This window comes from Urocampus carinirostris, chromosome 4, assembly GCF_059441175.1.
Source record: "Urocampus carinirostris isolate Australia breed hairy pipefish chromosome 4, RoL_Ucar_1.0, whole genome shotgun sequence".
Classification (NCBI taxonomy): Eukaryota; Metazoa; Chordata; class Actinopteri; order Syngnathiformes; family Syngnathidae; genus Urocampus; species Urocampus carinirostris.
Genome location: NC_142352.1, coordinates 7272291 through 7289838, shown reverse-complemented (window position 1 = coordinate 7289838; position 17548 = coordinate 7272291). Strand labels below are relative to the sequence as shown.

Genomic DNA, 17548 nt, shown 5'->3' with positions numbered 1-17548 from the left:
CTTGTGTACGAGACCCCGAGATACTTAAACTCTTCCACTTGGGTCAGGATCTTGTACCAAACCCAGAGAGGGCATGCCACCCTTTTCCGACTGAGAACCATGGTCTCGGACATTTTTATCCAGTCCGCTTCACACTGGGCTGCAAACAGCTCGAGTGAGAGCTGAAGAGCATGGCTTGAGGAAGCTAGCAGCACCACATCATCTACAAAAAGCAGAGATGCAATGCTGAGGTGCCTTGCCCAGGCTGCGCCAGAAATTCTGTCCATAAAAGTTAGGAACAGAATCGGTGACAAAGGGCAGCCTGATGAGGAAAAGAATCACCCAGATCAATATGATTAAGTGAATGGTAGGCGTAGGCGGATCTCTGCACAAAAAGCGCACTCCCCTAAATACATCTTATTTTTATCCTTCTCGTTTGCAGCATTTTGTGACATTTTTACAAAAGAGCTCTGCTTGCACCTTGTTTTGAATCAATTATATAAGATAGAATTGAGCCTCAATGATCTTAAGTAACTGTGGGAGGCAGGCCAATTTTAAGGGGGATATTTGTTGATCTGGGACTATTATTTTTATTTCATAGATTTTATCAAATCATTAAATGTTATGTCACACAGTGAAACAAAATCCGCTGAAGAGTTAGCTGTCACAAGCCAGAAACGGAGACAGGACCCAGTAGCGTTCGTTTACTCAGTTTTATTGATAAAGAGAGAGAGAGCAGTGCTTGCTTCCACGACCCGATGATCGATGGACACGGTTAGGAGGTGGCTGGAACGCGGAAGTGGCACTTCAGTGTCGAGCGAGGGCGGTATCGAGTCCAGAAAAGAGATCGGTAACAGGTATCAGGCAGGAAACAGGGCAAAACAGGCCGATGCTCTGGACGGCAGGACAGGGCAGAAACTGGTCCAGAAAACAGGTCGGCAACAGGTATCAGGCAGAAGAAAACAGGGCAGGAAAATGTCGGAAGGTATGAGCTTGCCTAGCTGGGAGCATAGGTTCACAAATGGTCTGACGGCTTCCTCTTGGAAGCCGGGGGTTTAAAAAGAGTCTCTGACCCAATCAGCGCTCAGGGCTGTTGGCGCCAATTGGGCAGGGCCCTGAATCAGCAATCATGACATTAGCTTTTGTCTGGAGAGCCGGTTTGGTGGTTTTGTTGAATTTTGCCAAATGGAAGTGGCTGGGAACGGGGAGATCTGGGCTTCCCTGCTGCTGTCATGTCCTGCACGGTTGTCATTGCGCCCAGCTGGCCCCGCCCCTTGATACCGGCTGACCTGCATTTCCTGATTACTCCTATGGGTACTTAAACTCGCCTTTTGGAACTGCCCTTGGCCAGATCGTTGTTTACCCTTGTTGAAAACCTGTTCATGCCTGTTTGATACCTGTTTATTCTTGTTGTGCTTGTTGGACTTTGTTGCGCTTCGGTGTAGCGTTCTGGGAGATTCCTGCAGGTTCTGTTTGATCCTGTTAAATGCCTAGTCTGTAGTTTTGCCTGCATTTGAGCCTGCTTTGTTTTATTTTTGGTCCGTTTGTGTGTTGGACAACTTTTCTTTCTCAATTAAAGTGACAGATCGTCAAATGAGTTCCAACTTCCTGCTTCCCGACCCGTTTCGTGACAGCTGCCCCTGTGTCCAGACCCCGGATAAGCAGAAGAAAATGGATGAATGGATGGATATGGTGTGTCTCCCAAAGAAAAACCAAATTATTTTGCTTTCATGACTCTTTGAGTCCAAAAGCCTCCCGCCCCCTGTGTTACAATGTATATAACTCCTTGTGACACACAAATCACTGACAGAAAATTTCATGTTCATGGGAATTTATTGCTTAACCATTGAGTTTACTGTTACGTTCACACACAGTTATGATGCTCAGTGGATCCTCAAAATGTTGAATTTCGCTCACAGTCTTCACCTTTACAATCGGCTTCCTCTGAAAAAATGAGTATAACAGGGTTTTGTCAGGTCATAGTTTATCATAAGCATTATGATATTATTTGTATTGTCGATAAAGGTTTGTTACTCACAACACTTGTAGAGAGTGTTGAGTCTGGCGATGTCAGTACGGCTCATCTCCTTGGCGTTTCCAAAGGACACGTTGGGGTTAGGAATGGGAAGCATGGTGGGCTGATTGTTCTTGGAGAAGGCGTACCTGGAACACAAAGCACAAAATTTGATCACATTTTACACTTACAGCAGAATAAAAGTCAAGAAATGGAGGCTATGAACTGAGAGCCCATGACTGACAGGAGCCATCGCAAGGTATAATGAACAGGGTTTGTACATGGCCAAATTCAAGCACTTTTTAAGACTTTCAAAGCCAATTTTCCACTTTAAAAAGAAAAAAATCAGGTGTGAGTCGTGTATTTTGCATGTCACAAATATATCTCTGATTTAAATATGAGAAGAATAAAAATTCTTGTGTGTGCATTCAGTAAATCGTGAATATATCAGTTTTTAAGACAAATCTCTCCCTATATAGGTGTAAGGTAAAAAGTATGTGGCTTACATTTTCAGTTACAGGAAGGTGTTCCTCTCTACCGTCATTTTTTTGCATGGCCCATGATGAATGCCAATAGATAGATAGATATACAGAGTATTTAAATAGTGCTACGGAAAATACACACTGTAATGAAAATAGGGTTTAATGTGGGCTTTCACTCCCCCGGGTGGAGTTAAAGAGCCTCATGGCATGAGGAAGAAATTATCTCCTCAGTCTGTCTGTGGAACAACAATTACAATAACAATAATTGATATGTAATCAGGGCAGCACGGCGGCGCAGTGGTTAGCGCATGTGCGGCACAGTTCATGTCTTGGGAACCTCCTGCGTGGGTTCAAATCCAGCTCCAGACTTCCTGTGCGGAGTTTGTATGTTCTCCCCGTGCTTGCGTGGGTTTCCTCCAGGCACTCCGGTTTCCTCCCACGTTCCAAAAACATGCATTTCAGGTGAATTGGCCGGTCCAAATTGTCCTTAGGTGTGAATGAGCGAGTGAATTGTCTGTCCCTGTGTGCCCTGCGATTGGCTGGCAACCAGTTCAGGGTGTCTCCTGCCCACTGCCCGATGATTGCTGGGATGGGCTCCAGCACCCCTGCGACCCTACTGAGGATAAGCGGTGTAGCTAATGAGATGAGATATATAATCAAGGCACCACTATAGTGCCCTGTTTAGGTGTACCATGCACCTGTCCACTTGGGCACAACCCGTAGGGGGCAATGTCGCTTCAAAGGACAATGCCGTACAAACTAATGCCAGCTGGAGTTAATCACAGGGGAAGAAAGATGCAATCTGGTTAGCTGCTCCTCTTGCACTCTTTGCACTACTGTATAATATTATACATAGCTATAATTATTTAGTATATTATTAGTACTTCAACACTCCAATTCAATACAACATTTTATTCATATCTGTACATTCAAGGAAACTGTGCGGGTCAGATGTATCGAATTTTGTTCTGTATACACGTGTACAAGAATGACAATAAAGTATATCTGAATCTGAATCTGAAAGTACATACGCGCAAGTCCCAAAAATTTAATTTCCCCCTATGTTCCGGTCCGGAGCCTTCGCTCTGAAAATGCTGGTCTACTAGTGATCCCAAGAGCCAAGAAGAAATCCGCAGGTTCGAGAGCATTCTCCATTCGGGCCCCAGTGCTGTGGAATGCTCTTCCCCCTGAGATTCGATCACACTTCCCATCTATAGCATATGAATAACCTATATTTTATGTTGACAATATCTGTGTATTATTTGCTGTCATGTGGGTTTTAGATCAGGTGATGGTGTCATAATAGTCTGTGGTATGCAATAATCTGGGGTCTGTGCCGCCCTTTGAGACTCTTTGTGATTGACTTGACTTGACATACTTGTGGTACTGCATGACAGAGTTGTAGTCATAAGATGTTCCCTGGTTCAGAGTGGCAATCTTCCTGAAATTGTGCTCCATTCCTGTAGAGCAGATTCCCAAAAGTGAAAAAACATAAACAAAGTTGAACCAATAAGATTTAGAATCCAACGCTTACCAGATTGAACGTTTTGCAGGAGAACCCTAATGTGGTTGTCTCTGTCATTGCGGGTCTGTTCATGGTTGAATCCAAGAGCATGGAGGAGCTCGTGCTGGACAGTGCCGTGATAGAGGCATCCGCGGCGAGCCAGAGAAACCACCTGCTTGCCGCCGCGACGGCCGACGTAGGACCAGCAGCTGGACAGAGAACAGGAACGTCGGTGAAAACAAAGAAGTACATAGCTGTCAACCTGTACGGTTTTTGCCGTACAAAGTACGTTTATTATGCATCTTAAGACGTGTACGACGTACAAGAAAATCTGTACGGAAAAACGCAAATTTGTCAATGATGGGTACTATCTGGTATACACTGACTATCACGAAACGGCAAATCCAGTCAAACGAGTTCGCCGCAGTAGCCTCTATCTCGGTATCGGGTTTTTTCGTTGCAAATGAAGCGAGCAGTTTGATGTAGTGAAAGGAAGTCCGTCTCTTTTTAGAGAACCGGATTTTTCGGCTCAACTCGTTAAAGAGAGCCGGCTCTCAAACGGCTCACTTGCTTTGATGCATTATATTACAAATTATGATGTTGTATAAAGAAGTTAAGAAAAAAAGGAAGTATAAAAGGAGAAAATGAAAAAAGACAGGTTTGTGGTTATCCCTTTAATCCAGGGGTGTCAAACTCATTTGAACTCGGGGGCCACACGATAGAACAAACACCGGACGAGTAGATTAAAGAGAAAGAAAAAGAGATAAAGAAATAAGAGAAAGAGGGAGGGAAAAGGAGAGAGGGCGGGACAAAGAAAGAAAAAGAGAGAGAGGGAGAGAGCGTGAGAAACAAAAGATAAAAAGCCGTAAAAGAGGGGAAAAAGAAAGTGAGAGGAAGAAAGAAATCCAAAGAGAAATAGAAAGACAGAAGGAGAGAAAAGAGAAAAGAAAGCGCGAAGGTTATGAAGAGAGAAAGAGAAAAGAGAGAAAAGAAAAAAAGGAAGTTTGAGCAAAAGAGGTTAAAAGACGCAGAGAGAGAAAGAGACAAAGCAACAAAGGAAGAGAAAAACAGAAACACAGAGAGTGAAAGAGACAGAGTGGGAGAAAAGGGGTGGAAGAGAAACAGAGAGAGAGAGAGAAAGAGAAATAAATACAAGTACAGTGTCTTTGTTCGAGGCACCTGGCTTTGGCAACATCAAGTTGACATATTTCAACCTGCAGCTTGTTTTTCTCTTGCGCTTCTCTGAGTGTTGTCTCGCGGGCCGGATTCAATCCCTTAGCGGGCCTGATCTGGCTCGCGGACCGCCTATTTGACACCTGTGCTTTAATCAGTATATTACCAACAATAATTTAATGCAGAAAATAAATTCATAATTTGTATAAGAAAATGTATTATTCTACTTATTTATATTTGCATGTATTTTTTCCTTCTACAGTGAACGTCCAAGCGACTTCATTTTTGAACTTTTTTCATAATAAACCTCATTCATGTCGAGCAACTCAGGATCTCACAACAAAAAACAATATATATGATCTAACGAAACACATGTACAATATAACATGTAAAACTACATCAATAAACACGTTTGAAAAAAATATGGTGTAAGATTATTTTGTATTTTGTAAGGGAAAATACGACAGTTTGTAAGGGCATGGAGCCCTGGAGCGTGAAAGGGATGGAAGTATAGAAAAATATAGAAAATAATTCTCGTTGGTTATTTCTTTACCCAGACTGGGATTCAATCTGCAGCCAGTCACGGTCGCTGCTTCTGGTGGGCCTGAAGCGGATGCAGGAGAATGAAGAGAAGGATTCGAGTCCACGGACGATGATGGCCTTTTCCCGGGAACCTAGAAATAGAAAAGTAGCATTCGTTCAAGGTTTAATTTTGTAGTTTTACACATTTATTTTTATGTTTTTTTAAGCGTCTTGCAACAAAACCACAAAATCCCCCCAAATAAAACAAAGCATAACAGGTTAAAGCCAAAGGATTATGGGAAACCTGTCATGATTATCGATGGGAATCACCTGTGCCCGCTTCTCAGGCGCCAACTGCCTCGGACTCTGATTGGCTATTTTAACCCACTCCTATCTGTCCCAGTTTGTCGGTCCGTCTGCGAACCTCAGTTAACACTAGGCAAGCCTTTTTCGACCCTGACTCCCACCTGTTTTTTGCTCCTGTCTGTCCCCCGCCTTTGACCTGTTTTTGATCCTGACCACGTCTACTCTTCCGTCCCGGCTTTCGAAATCTTTTGTCCCCGACCACTTCTACTCTCCTTTCCTGGCTGAAGATTCGCTTCCGACCCCGACCACGTTTTAGCTCTCCTGTCCCGGCTGCTGACCTGTTTTCCGCTCCCGACACCGCCATCGCTCGCCACGGAAGATCCGATTTCGCGTTCAGAGCGACCTGTTTCCAGCGTCCAGCAATCACCGGATTGTGGGCGCAACCCTTTCTCTTTCTTCCAACAAAACTTGTGAGAAACGCAACGCAAGTGGGTCCTACTTCCGACCCGTTTTAGATCCCGACCACGTTTTTGCTCTCTGTCCCGGCTACCGACCAGTTTTTCCGTGCCTGACACCTCCATCGCTCGCTACGGAATCACAATCCGAGTATGAGAGCGACTTGCTTCCCTCGTCCAGTGAGCATCAGATCTTCCCTTCCTCTTTCTTTCAATGAAATTGTGAGAAAACGTTACGCGATTGGGTCTCCCCTGGGTGCTGGTCGTGACACTAATTTAGGGAAAATCTTTTAAATTTTGCATTAATTTGAATTCATTGAGTGACTTACTGAAGTGGTTGGTGATGTAATAAGGAATGTAGACTTTTCCATCAGTCCACTTGCCCCATGTGCATCCTCTGCTGGTGCAGGGGTCACCATTTCTTTCATTTTCGTTGTCAATGGCGATGTCTCCTTCGATCAGGGTGGGCTCATCGGCTGAACGGACTGCAAAACATAGACATTGTTTAAAGCAGGGGTGAGCAAACTACAGCTCGCGGGCTGTATCAGGCATGCCAACGGATTTAATCTGGCCGCGAGATGATACTAAGACAGGGTATAATGAAATGAAAATGAAATGATCTACATTTATATAGCGCTTTTCAAGTCAAAGACTTCCCAAAGCGCTTTACAATGTGCTTCACATTTCCCAATAGCGGCCTTGCAGCCATGTAAGGCGCTAACCTGCTTATCGGGGGTATTAGGGGTTCAGCGTCTTACCCAAGGACACTTCGACATGTAACACGGACGAGCCGGGATTCGAACTGGGATCCCTTGATCCCAAGACGAGCGCTCTACCTCCTGAGCCACTGCTGCCCCCGTATAAGAAAAAAAACAAGCTGCTTTTGGTCCAAGAATGACCTGGAGTTTTTGAAAATATACACCCATCTTGCTGTATATGCTGACTATCCATCCATCCATTATCTGCACCGCTTATCCTCAGTAGGGTCGCGGGGGTGCTGGAGCCCATCCCAGCTATCTTCGAGCAGTGGGCAGATGACACAGGGACAGATTTAAGACGTCATTCACACCTAAGGACAATTTGGATCGGCCAAATAACCTGACATGCATGTTTTTGGGAATGTGGGAGGAAACCTACGGAGACTTGGGGAGAACATGCAAAATCTGGATAGGGAGGCTGCGGTAGCTGGACTTGAACCCTGAACCTCTGCGTCGTGGGGCTGCGCTAACCACCCATCCGCCATTACTTGCTCATTCAGATGTTATTTGATTAAAAATAAAAAGATTTGTTTGTTTCTTAGCCTGTGTCTTTGTGTTCTCCCATAAAAACTAGACATTTTTTTGCGCAAACAGCCATTTACTATATCATTCAGACGCCATTTTCTTCCTCTCTGTACTTTGACTTTTTCTTATTCGGACATTGTTTTAGCTCATCCCGTAATTTGTTATGCCTTTGATCACTTTGAATAGTAGTTGGGAAGTGAAAAACTCCAATAGATCAAACAGTTTTAATAATTTGGACTGCAGAAATAGAATATTTTCCAATTTCCAATTTAATTCACTGTCGATTGTAATTCCAAAAAATTACATTTTATGATACAATGTCTATAGCACCACCATCTATTTTCACCGCCAGGTCTAGATTTGCCCTCTGATTATCGAAGAATATCACCTTAGTTTTATTTAAATTTTAAGATAATGTATTCATATCCAACCATGTTTTTAGGTCAATTAATTCACTGTTAAGATTTGTAACTCGCTTCATATAATTATCGTTGGAATAGAAAATGTTAGTGATTTTAGAGGTTTGGAAACATTAAATATATCGTTAATATATCAATTAAAAAGCTTTGGACCTAGGACAGAACCCTGTGGTACTCCACAACAAATGTCCAAGTATCAACTCTCCCATTTTCACATATTGTTGCCTCCCAGTCAAATAGCTTTAAATCCATCCCAACGCCACTTTCCTGATGCTACATCGTTCTTAAGCTAACTATATTCCCAAAAGACAGTCAACAAGAACTACAACAAAGTTTAACGGATTTTCATATTAATTCTTGATGTTTTTTTGATTTTTAGATCTTATTTTGAGTGGCAGTGTTTAAAATATATTTAAGAATTGTGGTCTGTGATTATATGAATTTTATATTTGTGAGTTTCAAAACGGGCAGCACGGCGGAGCAGTGGTTAGCGCATGAGCGGCACAGTTCATGTCATAGGAACCTCCTGCGTGGGTTCAAATCCAGCTCCAGACTTCCTGTGCGGAGTTTGTATGTTCTCCCCGTGCTTGCGTGGGTTTCTTCCGGGCACTCTGGTTTCCTCCCACATTCCAAAAACATGCTTGTCAGGTGAATTGGCCAGTCCAAATTGTCCCTGGGTGTGAATGAGCGAGTGAGTTGTCTGTCCCCATGTGCCCTGCGATTGGCTGGCAACCAGTTCAGGGTGTTCCCTGCCCACTGCCCGATGATTGCTGGGAAGGGCTCCAGCACCCCCCGCGACCCTACTGAGGATAAGCAGTGCAGCTAATGAGATGAGATGAGATGAGTTTCAAAACCAATTGGATTAATGCCGCCTTTATAAACAAATAGACAATGAAAGAACGAGTGAAGGTCCATGCAAACCTGAACCATAGATTGTTTCATGTTTTCTATTTTTCTCGTGTACTGCGCAGGTATCGGATTTTAGACTTTCTATCAACACGTGCAAAAAATGAAATACATTGATGAGCTATGTTGTTTTCAGTTAGATTGTAGTCAGTGACTATAGTCCGGATTCTTACCCAGATGATTGTTGGCCCTTTCCAGAATCTCAGACACTGAAAGGTCGCTCAGGTCTTCTGCAACATCATCTGTTTGTGACACAAATTTAATTTCACTTCAAGCTGAAAAAAATGCTAATAAGCGCTGTACGATTCGGCACATACCAGCCTGGTTCCGTTGGATGATTTTCAGAAAAATATATGGAGGAAGGAAAATTAGGAATTAGAAATCCGGATGAAAACAAGGTTTTAAAAACATGAAATCAACCATATCAGAAATTGAAATAAGAGGAAAAAAATAACTTTAAAACTGCTTTTTCGATAAAGAGTAGAAATCGAAAAAATACTCGATAAACTTAACTGAAATATTATGAGTAATGTTAATTTTTTGCAGGAATCAAGTGGAACGACGTATGGAGGTAAATTCTGATGGAATATTTTCAATACAATAAAATGGTAGAGTTATTGAATCATGAATTCAGCAGAATCAAAAATGGAATCGAGTATCCCACCCAAAAAGGAAAAGATTTATAAAATACATTTGCAAGGTAAAAAAAAAAGTACTGAAAAATTACTGAAAAGTACTGAAAAGTATGAAAAAAGTAACAAAAACAACTGAAATGGATGGAAACATACTAAAAAGTTATGAAAAATAAATACAAAAAGTACAGTACTGAAAAGGATGAAAAACGACTGACGAGTATGACAAAGTGCAAATACTGTAGTAATAATAGTACTAAAAAGTATTTACAAAAAGCATAAAATTAATACCTAAAATCAAGAAAAACTACTTATGGAAAAGAAAACGTACAAAAAGTAGAAAAAAATACTAGGAGTGCTGAAAACTATGAAAAAAGTACAGAATATTACTGATGAGGGGAAAAAATATTGAACAGTATGAAAAAGAAACGAAAAGAACTGAAATTGATAGAAACGTACTAAAAAGTTATGAAAAAGAAATACAAAAAAGCATAGTATTGAAAATTACTCAAAAGTACTCAAAAGTACTGCAAAAGTACTGAAAAGTACTAAAAAATATAGAATTGCAACGAAAAGAACTGAAATTGATAGAAACGTACTAAAAAGTTATGAAAAAGAAATACAAAAAAGCATAGTATTGAAAATTACTCAAAAGTACTAAAAAGTACTGCAAAAGTACTGAAAAGTACTAAAAAATATAGAAAAAGCAACGAAAAGAACTGAAATTGATAGAAACGTACTAAAAAGTTATGAAAAAGAAATACAAAAAACCATAGTATTGAAAATTACTCAAAAGTACTCAAAAGCACTGCAAAAGTACTCAAAAGTACTAAAAAATATAGAATTGCAACGAAAAGAACTGAAATTGATAGAAACGTACTAAAAAGTTATGAAAAAGAAATACAAAAAAGCATAGTATTGAAAATTACTCAAAAGTACTAAAAAGTACTGCAAAAGTACTGAAAAGTACTAAAAAATATAGAAAAAGCAACGAAAAGAACTGAAATTGATAGAAACGTACTAAAAAGTTATGAAAAAGAAATACAAAAAACCATAGTATTGAAAATTACTCAAAAGTACTCAAAAGCACTGCAAAAGTACTCAAAAGTACTAAAAAATATAGAATTGCAACGAAAAGAACTGAAATTGATAGAAACGTACTAAAAAGTTATGAAAAAGAAATACAAAAAAGCATAGTATTGAAAATGACTCAAAAGTACTCAAAAGCACTGCAAAAGTACTCAAAAGTACTAAAAAATATAGAATTGCAACGAAAAGAACTGAAATTGATAGAAACGTACTAAAAAGTTATGAAAAAGAAATACAAAAAAGCATAGTATTGAAAATTACTCAAAAGTACTCAAAAGTACTGCAAAAGTACTGAAAAGTACTAAAAAATATAGAAAAAGCAACGAAAAGAACTGAAATTGATGGAAACGTACTAAAAAGTTATGAAAAAGAAATACAAAAAGCATAGTATTGAAAATTACTCAAAAGTACTCAAAAGTACTGCAAAAGTACTGAAAAGTACTAAAAAATATAGAAAAAGCAACAAAAAGAACTTAAATTAATGGAAACGTACTAAAAAGTTATGAAAAAAAAATACAAAAAGTACAGTCCTGAAAAGTATGAAAAATGGTCTGCAGTACAGTACTCAAAGGTGCTACAAAATACCGAAAAGTATGAAAAACTACTAACGAGTATGACAAAAGTGCAAATACTGTAGTAATAATAGTACTAAAAGTATTTCCAAATAACAAAAACATAATACCTAAAATCAAGAAAAACTTCTTATGGAAAAGAAAATATACAAAAAGTAGAAAAAAAAAAATACTAGGTGTGCTGAAATCTATGCAAAATGTACAGAATATTACTGAAGAGGGGAAAAATACTGAAAAGTAAGAAAAATAAATGAAAAGAACTGAAATTGATAGAAACGTACTAAAAAGTTATGACAAATAACTACAAAAAGGACTGAAAATTAATCAAAAGTACTCAAAAGTGCTATAAAGTACTGAAAAGTATAAAAAACTACTGACGAGTATGAAAAACTGCAAATAGTTTTTAACAAATATTCCACATTACAAAAAATTATGGAAATAATTGAAAATGAGCTGAAATCAAGAAAAAATACTGGAAAGTATGGAAAAGAAAAAGTACTAAAAGTAGAAAAACATACTAAGAGTACTAAAATCTATGAAAAAAGTACAGAATATTACTGAAGGCGACAAAAACGTACTGAAAAGTATGAAAAACTACTCAAAAGTGCTACAAAGTACTAAAAAGTATGAATAACTACCAACGAGTATGACAAAGTGCAAATACTCTAGTAAAGAAAAAGTGCAAATAGTACTTAAAAAGTATTCCAAATAAAAAAAAAGTTAAAAAGTACCTAAAATCAAGAAAAAGTACTTAAGGAAAAAAATGACCAAAAGTAGAAAAAAATACTAAGAGTACTGAAAACAATGAAAAAAAGTACAAAATATTACTGAAGAGGACAAAGAAGTACTATAAAGGACAAACGGTGTAAAAAGTACTAGAAAGCATAGGAATTTACAATGTGAATGAAATGTTATGTAGGAAATAGTGGAAGAAGTTGAAAATTTTGAAGAAACGGTTTGAATACATCCATAAATATGAGGTATTAAGTATTGAATTTAGCGGAATCAGTCATGGATGTGAGCAAGGCATCATGGGTGTGTTAAGGAGTCAAAAACGAAAAAGGAATTGGATTTGCGGATATTGTTATGCTGGATAACTTGACATTGAATTGGACTGAATCAGATGAAAAAAATGGCATTTTGATCTGTCAAAGAAGTAAGAAACAGGGTAAGGTTTTGATCATTTCGAGTAAAAACCCGGCTTTGTGAAATATTCATTTTGAAATTAAATATTTTTCACAAGGTGGCATAAAAGGAGCTGACTGGTTTGAAATTTGAAAAGAAGGATGGAAATAAACAATGTTTAGTTTTTTAGTTAAGGTGAAAGGGATTTAGCGGGATGCATTATGGGAAATATGTAAGTCAGGGTGCTAAGAAAAATGGTGTAAAACCGGGAATTCCGGTACAACAGAATATTAAAGATAAGATTAGAAGACTAAGAGGTATGGAAAACTTAAAAAAAATCTCGCTAGCTGTACATAGGTAAAGTTGTCAACTATAGAAACCGAAAATATTAGCGGTTGAGAAGTAAAACAAGAGCAATTTCCTGCTGTACTCGACCGATATGGATCCTGATTGAAAAAAACAATAAATAAACAAACAGGTCTAGAAAATAAATATATATAATTTGTAAAACTCGTTACCTCGTTGTCAGCCAAACAATAGGCAGACAGCAACAGCACAGCCAAAGCCGAGAACTTGAAACAAACCATCCTTGCAGTTCTATGGGTTTTTCACGCAACAGAATAGTGATTAACGATACACCATACCACCTACAACAAAAATAATCCGGAAATCGATACATTATCGATGTACAATATTACCTTACCTTGGATCCTGTGAGAGGACTTGGCAGCTGAGGGTTTGTGTCCGGGTATTTATACGTTTTAATACCCGGAAAACCAAATACTGATTATCAGCGTCAACTGTTAAATTTCACATATTTATCAGTGACATTTTCCGAGAACACGCGACTATGTGGGAATCGTGCACTTGTTAAAAGAAAGTGCCTTGTCAACACAATGTGCCATTTTAATCTGTATTCGGTTTAGAGTGCTACAAGTCAGTTAAACAAGTCAGTTTCTCCTACAATATGAACTAATAGGAGACATCAAAAATCTAATGGACTCTTCTTCTCAGTAGCTTCCGATATGGTTTACTTCCCAGAATAATCAAGTTATGTTTATTTGTGAGGCCCTTCATTCCAAAACGTTTCAAGGGGCTGCACAGACCACCATTACAACATCCCCTGATCTGAAACCTACATGAAGGAAAGGGAAGACTCAGAAACCTCGGAATAAGGAAAATGAAGAAACCTTGGGAAGGCACTGCCTTAGTTTTCATGCGCTCCAAATTTGTAGGTTCCAACTCGAAAGGCATATTAACAGGTTCTTTGTTGGGAAAGGTTCCCGGTTCACGGATCCCTTGATAGCATGGGTCTGTCACAAGCCAGAAACGGAGACAGGACCCAATAGCGTTCGTTAAACTCAGTTTTATTGAAATAGAGAGCAGTGCTTGCTTCCACGATCCGATGATCGTCGGACACGGGTGGCTGAAGGCAGGAACGCGGACGTGGCACTTCCGCGTTGAGCGAGGGTAGTCGTGGGCGGCAGGAAAGCTGGTCGGTAGCTGGGACAGGGGAGCAAGGGCGGTAATCGAGTCCAGAAAAAAGGTCGGCAACTAGTATCAGGCAGGAAACAGGGCAAAACAGGTCGATGGCCGGGACGGAAGAGCAGGGCAGAAACGGGTCCAGAAACAGGTCGGCAACGGGTAACAGGCAGGAGAAAACAGAGCAGGAGATTGTCGGAGGGTACGGTGCTTGCCTAGCAAAAGCGTAGGTTCGCAGGGCGGTCTGAAGCCGGGGGTTTAAAAGGGGTCCATGAACCAATCAGCACTCAGGGCTGTTGGCGCCAACGGGGCATTCGCAGGTGCCCCGAATCAGTAATCATGACAGGGTCGTCAGGGGACCAATGAGGACATAACTCTGGACAGCATTCTCCACTGTTGACGGTGCCTGGACTGTTCTTGGGTCGTGGCAAAGTTTGCACCAGTCCATTCCCTGATGTTGTCAGTTCTTCTTCTGCCCCCTTGGACTGTGCCCTGGAGAATGATCTTGGTCTATTCTGATGATCTTGAACAGTGACCATACCACTGAAGTTTCTGTCTGTGCACACTTGACAACAGTTCTTGGTAGGGTCAAATGTGCCCTCTGATGGTGTTGCACACCGTTTCATCTGTCACATGGGCTAAGTCGCTGATGCCTAGAAGTTTCCTGTAGCATCACATCTCCAAGGCCTTGATTTTCTTTTCCAGTTTTGCTGTGAGAGTCCATGTCTCTCAAGTGTAAGATGGAAGTAACCAGCGTTTCCAAGAGTCTGATCCATGTTCTTGTTCCCACAGGTGGGTTTGTGTCTGGCAAGTGAACTTCTGATATGACAGATCGCAGATATTTAAATTTGGTGACAGGTTCAAGCTCACTGTGGTTGATGGTGATGTTTGTGGTGATACCTTGGGGATTGTTGGTCATAACTTTGTTTTTTTTCTGTGCTGATTTCCATCCCATACTTGTTTGATGCTTTGTCCAAACGATTGACCAGATCTCTGAGTTCCTGTTCGTCTCCTGACAATCCAGCAATATCATTAGCAAAACGGAGGTTTGTGATGTATCCCCACTACTGTTTGTATCTTCATGGTGCTCCAGAGCTTCGGTCATGGTCCTCTCCAGGAAGATGTTGACTAAAGTTGGAGAGAGAACTACAATAGGACCATCGAGCAGTACAGCACTGTTGGCATTGGCATACAGTTGTTCTGGTCTGAACTAGTTTTTGGACAATGTTGTCCTCCCGCATGGTACAATTTGAAATTGGGGTTCAAATTCAGACTGGATAGCACGTCCACCTCACGTTCCACAGTCCTGTGTTCCATTACACAGACTGGCCTTCATGCCTGGAATGATCATGTCCTCCTTTCACCTGACTGGGGTTTCTCCACGTACTCCTGTTTTCTCCCACAAGCCATCAGGAGCCTGAAAGTTCCCTTGTCATGAGTGCCAGTGTGAATGGTCTTTCTACGTGTCCTGCAATTGACAGGTAGCTTAGAGAGACCTAAGCTCCACCCAAACACATGACAAGGCACAGAGAAACCATGTAAGGAAATAAGTGTAGTACTGCCTCCTACTGGTGAACCAAAGTGATGTTACAGTGCCAAGGGTCCTGGCTTTCAAACTTCACATGCAAAGGCAAAAATGAGGGTTTTAGGTTCAGAGCTTTGGGGTCCTGAACACCCAGAGAGTCTGTCTGGTTAAAAACATAGATATTTATAATATAATAAAAAATATGTTTTTAATTTAAATAAGTTAGCTAAACATTTTTCTTTTCTATTTATTTTTTTCTTTTTTTCCCTAAGCTCTTTTTTCTTATTAGTTTTTCAAGCATTTTTTCTATTTTTACCCCTGTTTATCATTCTTTTGGTCATTTTCCTTGTATTATTTTTATTCCTCGAGACATTTTCTTCTTTTTTCTCTCTTTTTGCCTTTATTTTATTTTTTCTTCTGTTGTTTCTTTTTTTCCTCTTTTTTTCTGGCATTCTTCATCTTTTTCATATTTTTTTCCCTGCTTATGCTTTCTTTTTGTCATTTTCCTTGTACTCATTTGATTCTTCTTGTTTTTTTTCTTCTTTCTTCTTTTATTATTGTTTCTTCTTTTTTCCCTCTCTTTTTGCCTTCATTTTATTTTTTTTTTCTGTTTTTCTTTCTTCTTCTTTTTTTCTAGCAATTTTTCTCTTTTTCACATTTTTTCCCTGCTTATCATTTCTTTTTTGTCATTTTTCTTGTAATTTAATGATTCTTCTAGCAATTATCTTCTTTTTTCTTCTTTTATTATTGTTTTCTTCTTTTTCTCTCTGTTTACCTTTATTTCGTTTTTTTCTTCTGTTGTTCCTTTTTTCTTCTTTTTTTCTAGCATTTTCCTCTTTTTCTTATTTTTGTCTTGCTTATCGTTCTTTTTTCTCATTTTCATTGTATTGTTTTGAGTCTTCTAGCCTTTCACTTACTTCATTATTATTTTTTCCTCTCTCTTTTGTCCTTTATTTTATTTTTTTCTTCTGTTGTTTTTTTTTTTCATTGTTGTCTTTTTTCCCTTTTTAGCTTTATTTGTCCCCAAAAGTAAATTTGTGCATAATATTTTTTTGTATATTTTAATTTGTGGATAAGGGCAGAAACAAAAATTCTAAAGAGGCCGTTGAGAGCCGAAAAAGCAGGTTTTTTTTTTAAAATGAGCCGTTTCTCGAAAAAGAGACTGAATTCCAATCATGTCAAGTCATGTTTATTTGTTTGGCCCTTAATCACAAGGAGCCTCAACGGGCTGCACAGAACACAGATTATTGCAAACCACAGACTATTATTACACCATATCCTGATCTAAAACATACATGAGGACAAGGAAAAACTCAAAAACCTCAACATGAGGAAAATCATCAAAAGCATATTTGAGGGAGAGGATCTAGCTACTGGGCAGCACGGCGGAGCAGTGGTTACATGTGCGGCACAGTTCATGTCTTGGGAACCTCCTGCGTGGGTTCAAATCCAGCTCCACACTTCCTGTGCGGAGTTTGTATGTTCTCCTCGTGCTTGCGTGGGTTTCCTCCGGGCACTCCGGTTTCCTCCCACATTCCAAAAACATGCATTTCAGGTGAATTGACCGGTCCAAATTGTCCCTAGGTGTGAATGAGCGAGTGAGTTGTCTGTCCCCGTGTGCCCTGCGATTGGCTGGCAACCAGTCCAAGGTGTGTCCCCTGCCCACTGCCCGATGATTGCTGGGATGGGCTCCAGTACCCCCGTGACCCTACTAAGGATAAGCGGTGTAGCTAATGAGATGAGAGATGAGATGAGATCTAGCTACCTGGTACAGGCCAATTAATCTGACTTGCATATTTTGGGAATGTGGGAGGAAACCCAAGCAGGCATGGGGAGAACATGCAAACTCCACACAGGGAGGCTGCAGTAGCTGGATTTGAACCCTGAACCTCCACACTGTGGTGCTGTGTGTTAACCACCTGGCCTCCATGCTGCCCTGGCTTATTTAGTTTAGTTCCAAATTGATTCTTAATTTATACCGATAGCAATTATATTTCTTCCTCTTCTTGGTAGTATTCCGAATATTTTGAGTATATCATGAATCAAATATCCAAAGTGATAAAGAAACTTAGAATTAATG

The 17548-nt window shown here is 39.9% G+C and overlaps 1 protein-coding gene across 1 annotated transcript; it reads right to left on the bottom strand.

Annotated features, from left to right (window-relative positions):
- Positions 1-2009: 2009 nt before the first annotated feature.
- Positions 2010-13058, bottom strand: LOC148366747 (hatching enzyme 1.2-like). Its single transcript, XM_088333539.1, has 8 exons — positions 12980-13058; positions 9361-9364; positions 9217-9285; positions 6765-6920; positions 5706-5826; positions 4010-4188; positions 3854-3935; positions 2010-2142 (listed from the first exon to the last, which is right to left on the bottom strand). Exons 1-8 carry the CDS (start codon positions 13046-13048, stop codon positions 2010-2012), a joined length of 813 nt encoding a protein of 270 aa, XP_088189665.1. The 5' UTR covers positions 13049-13058.
- Positions 13059-17548: the final 4490 nt, after the last annotated feature.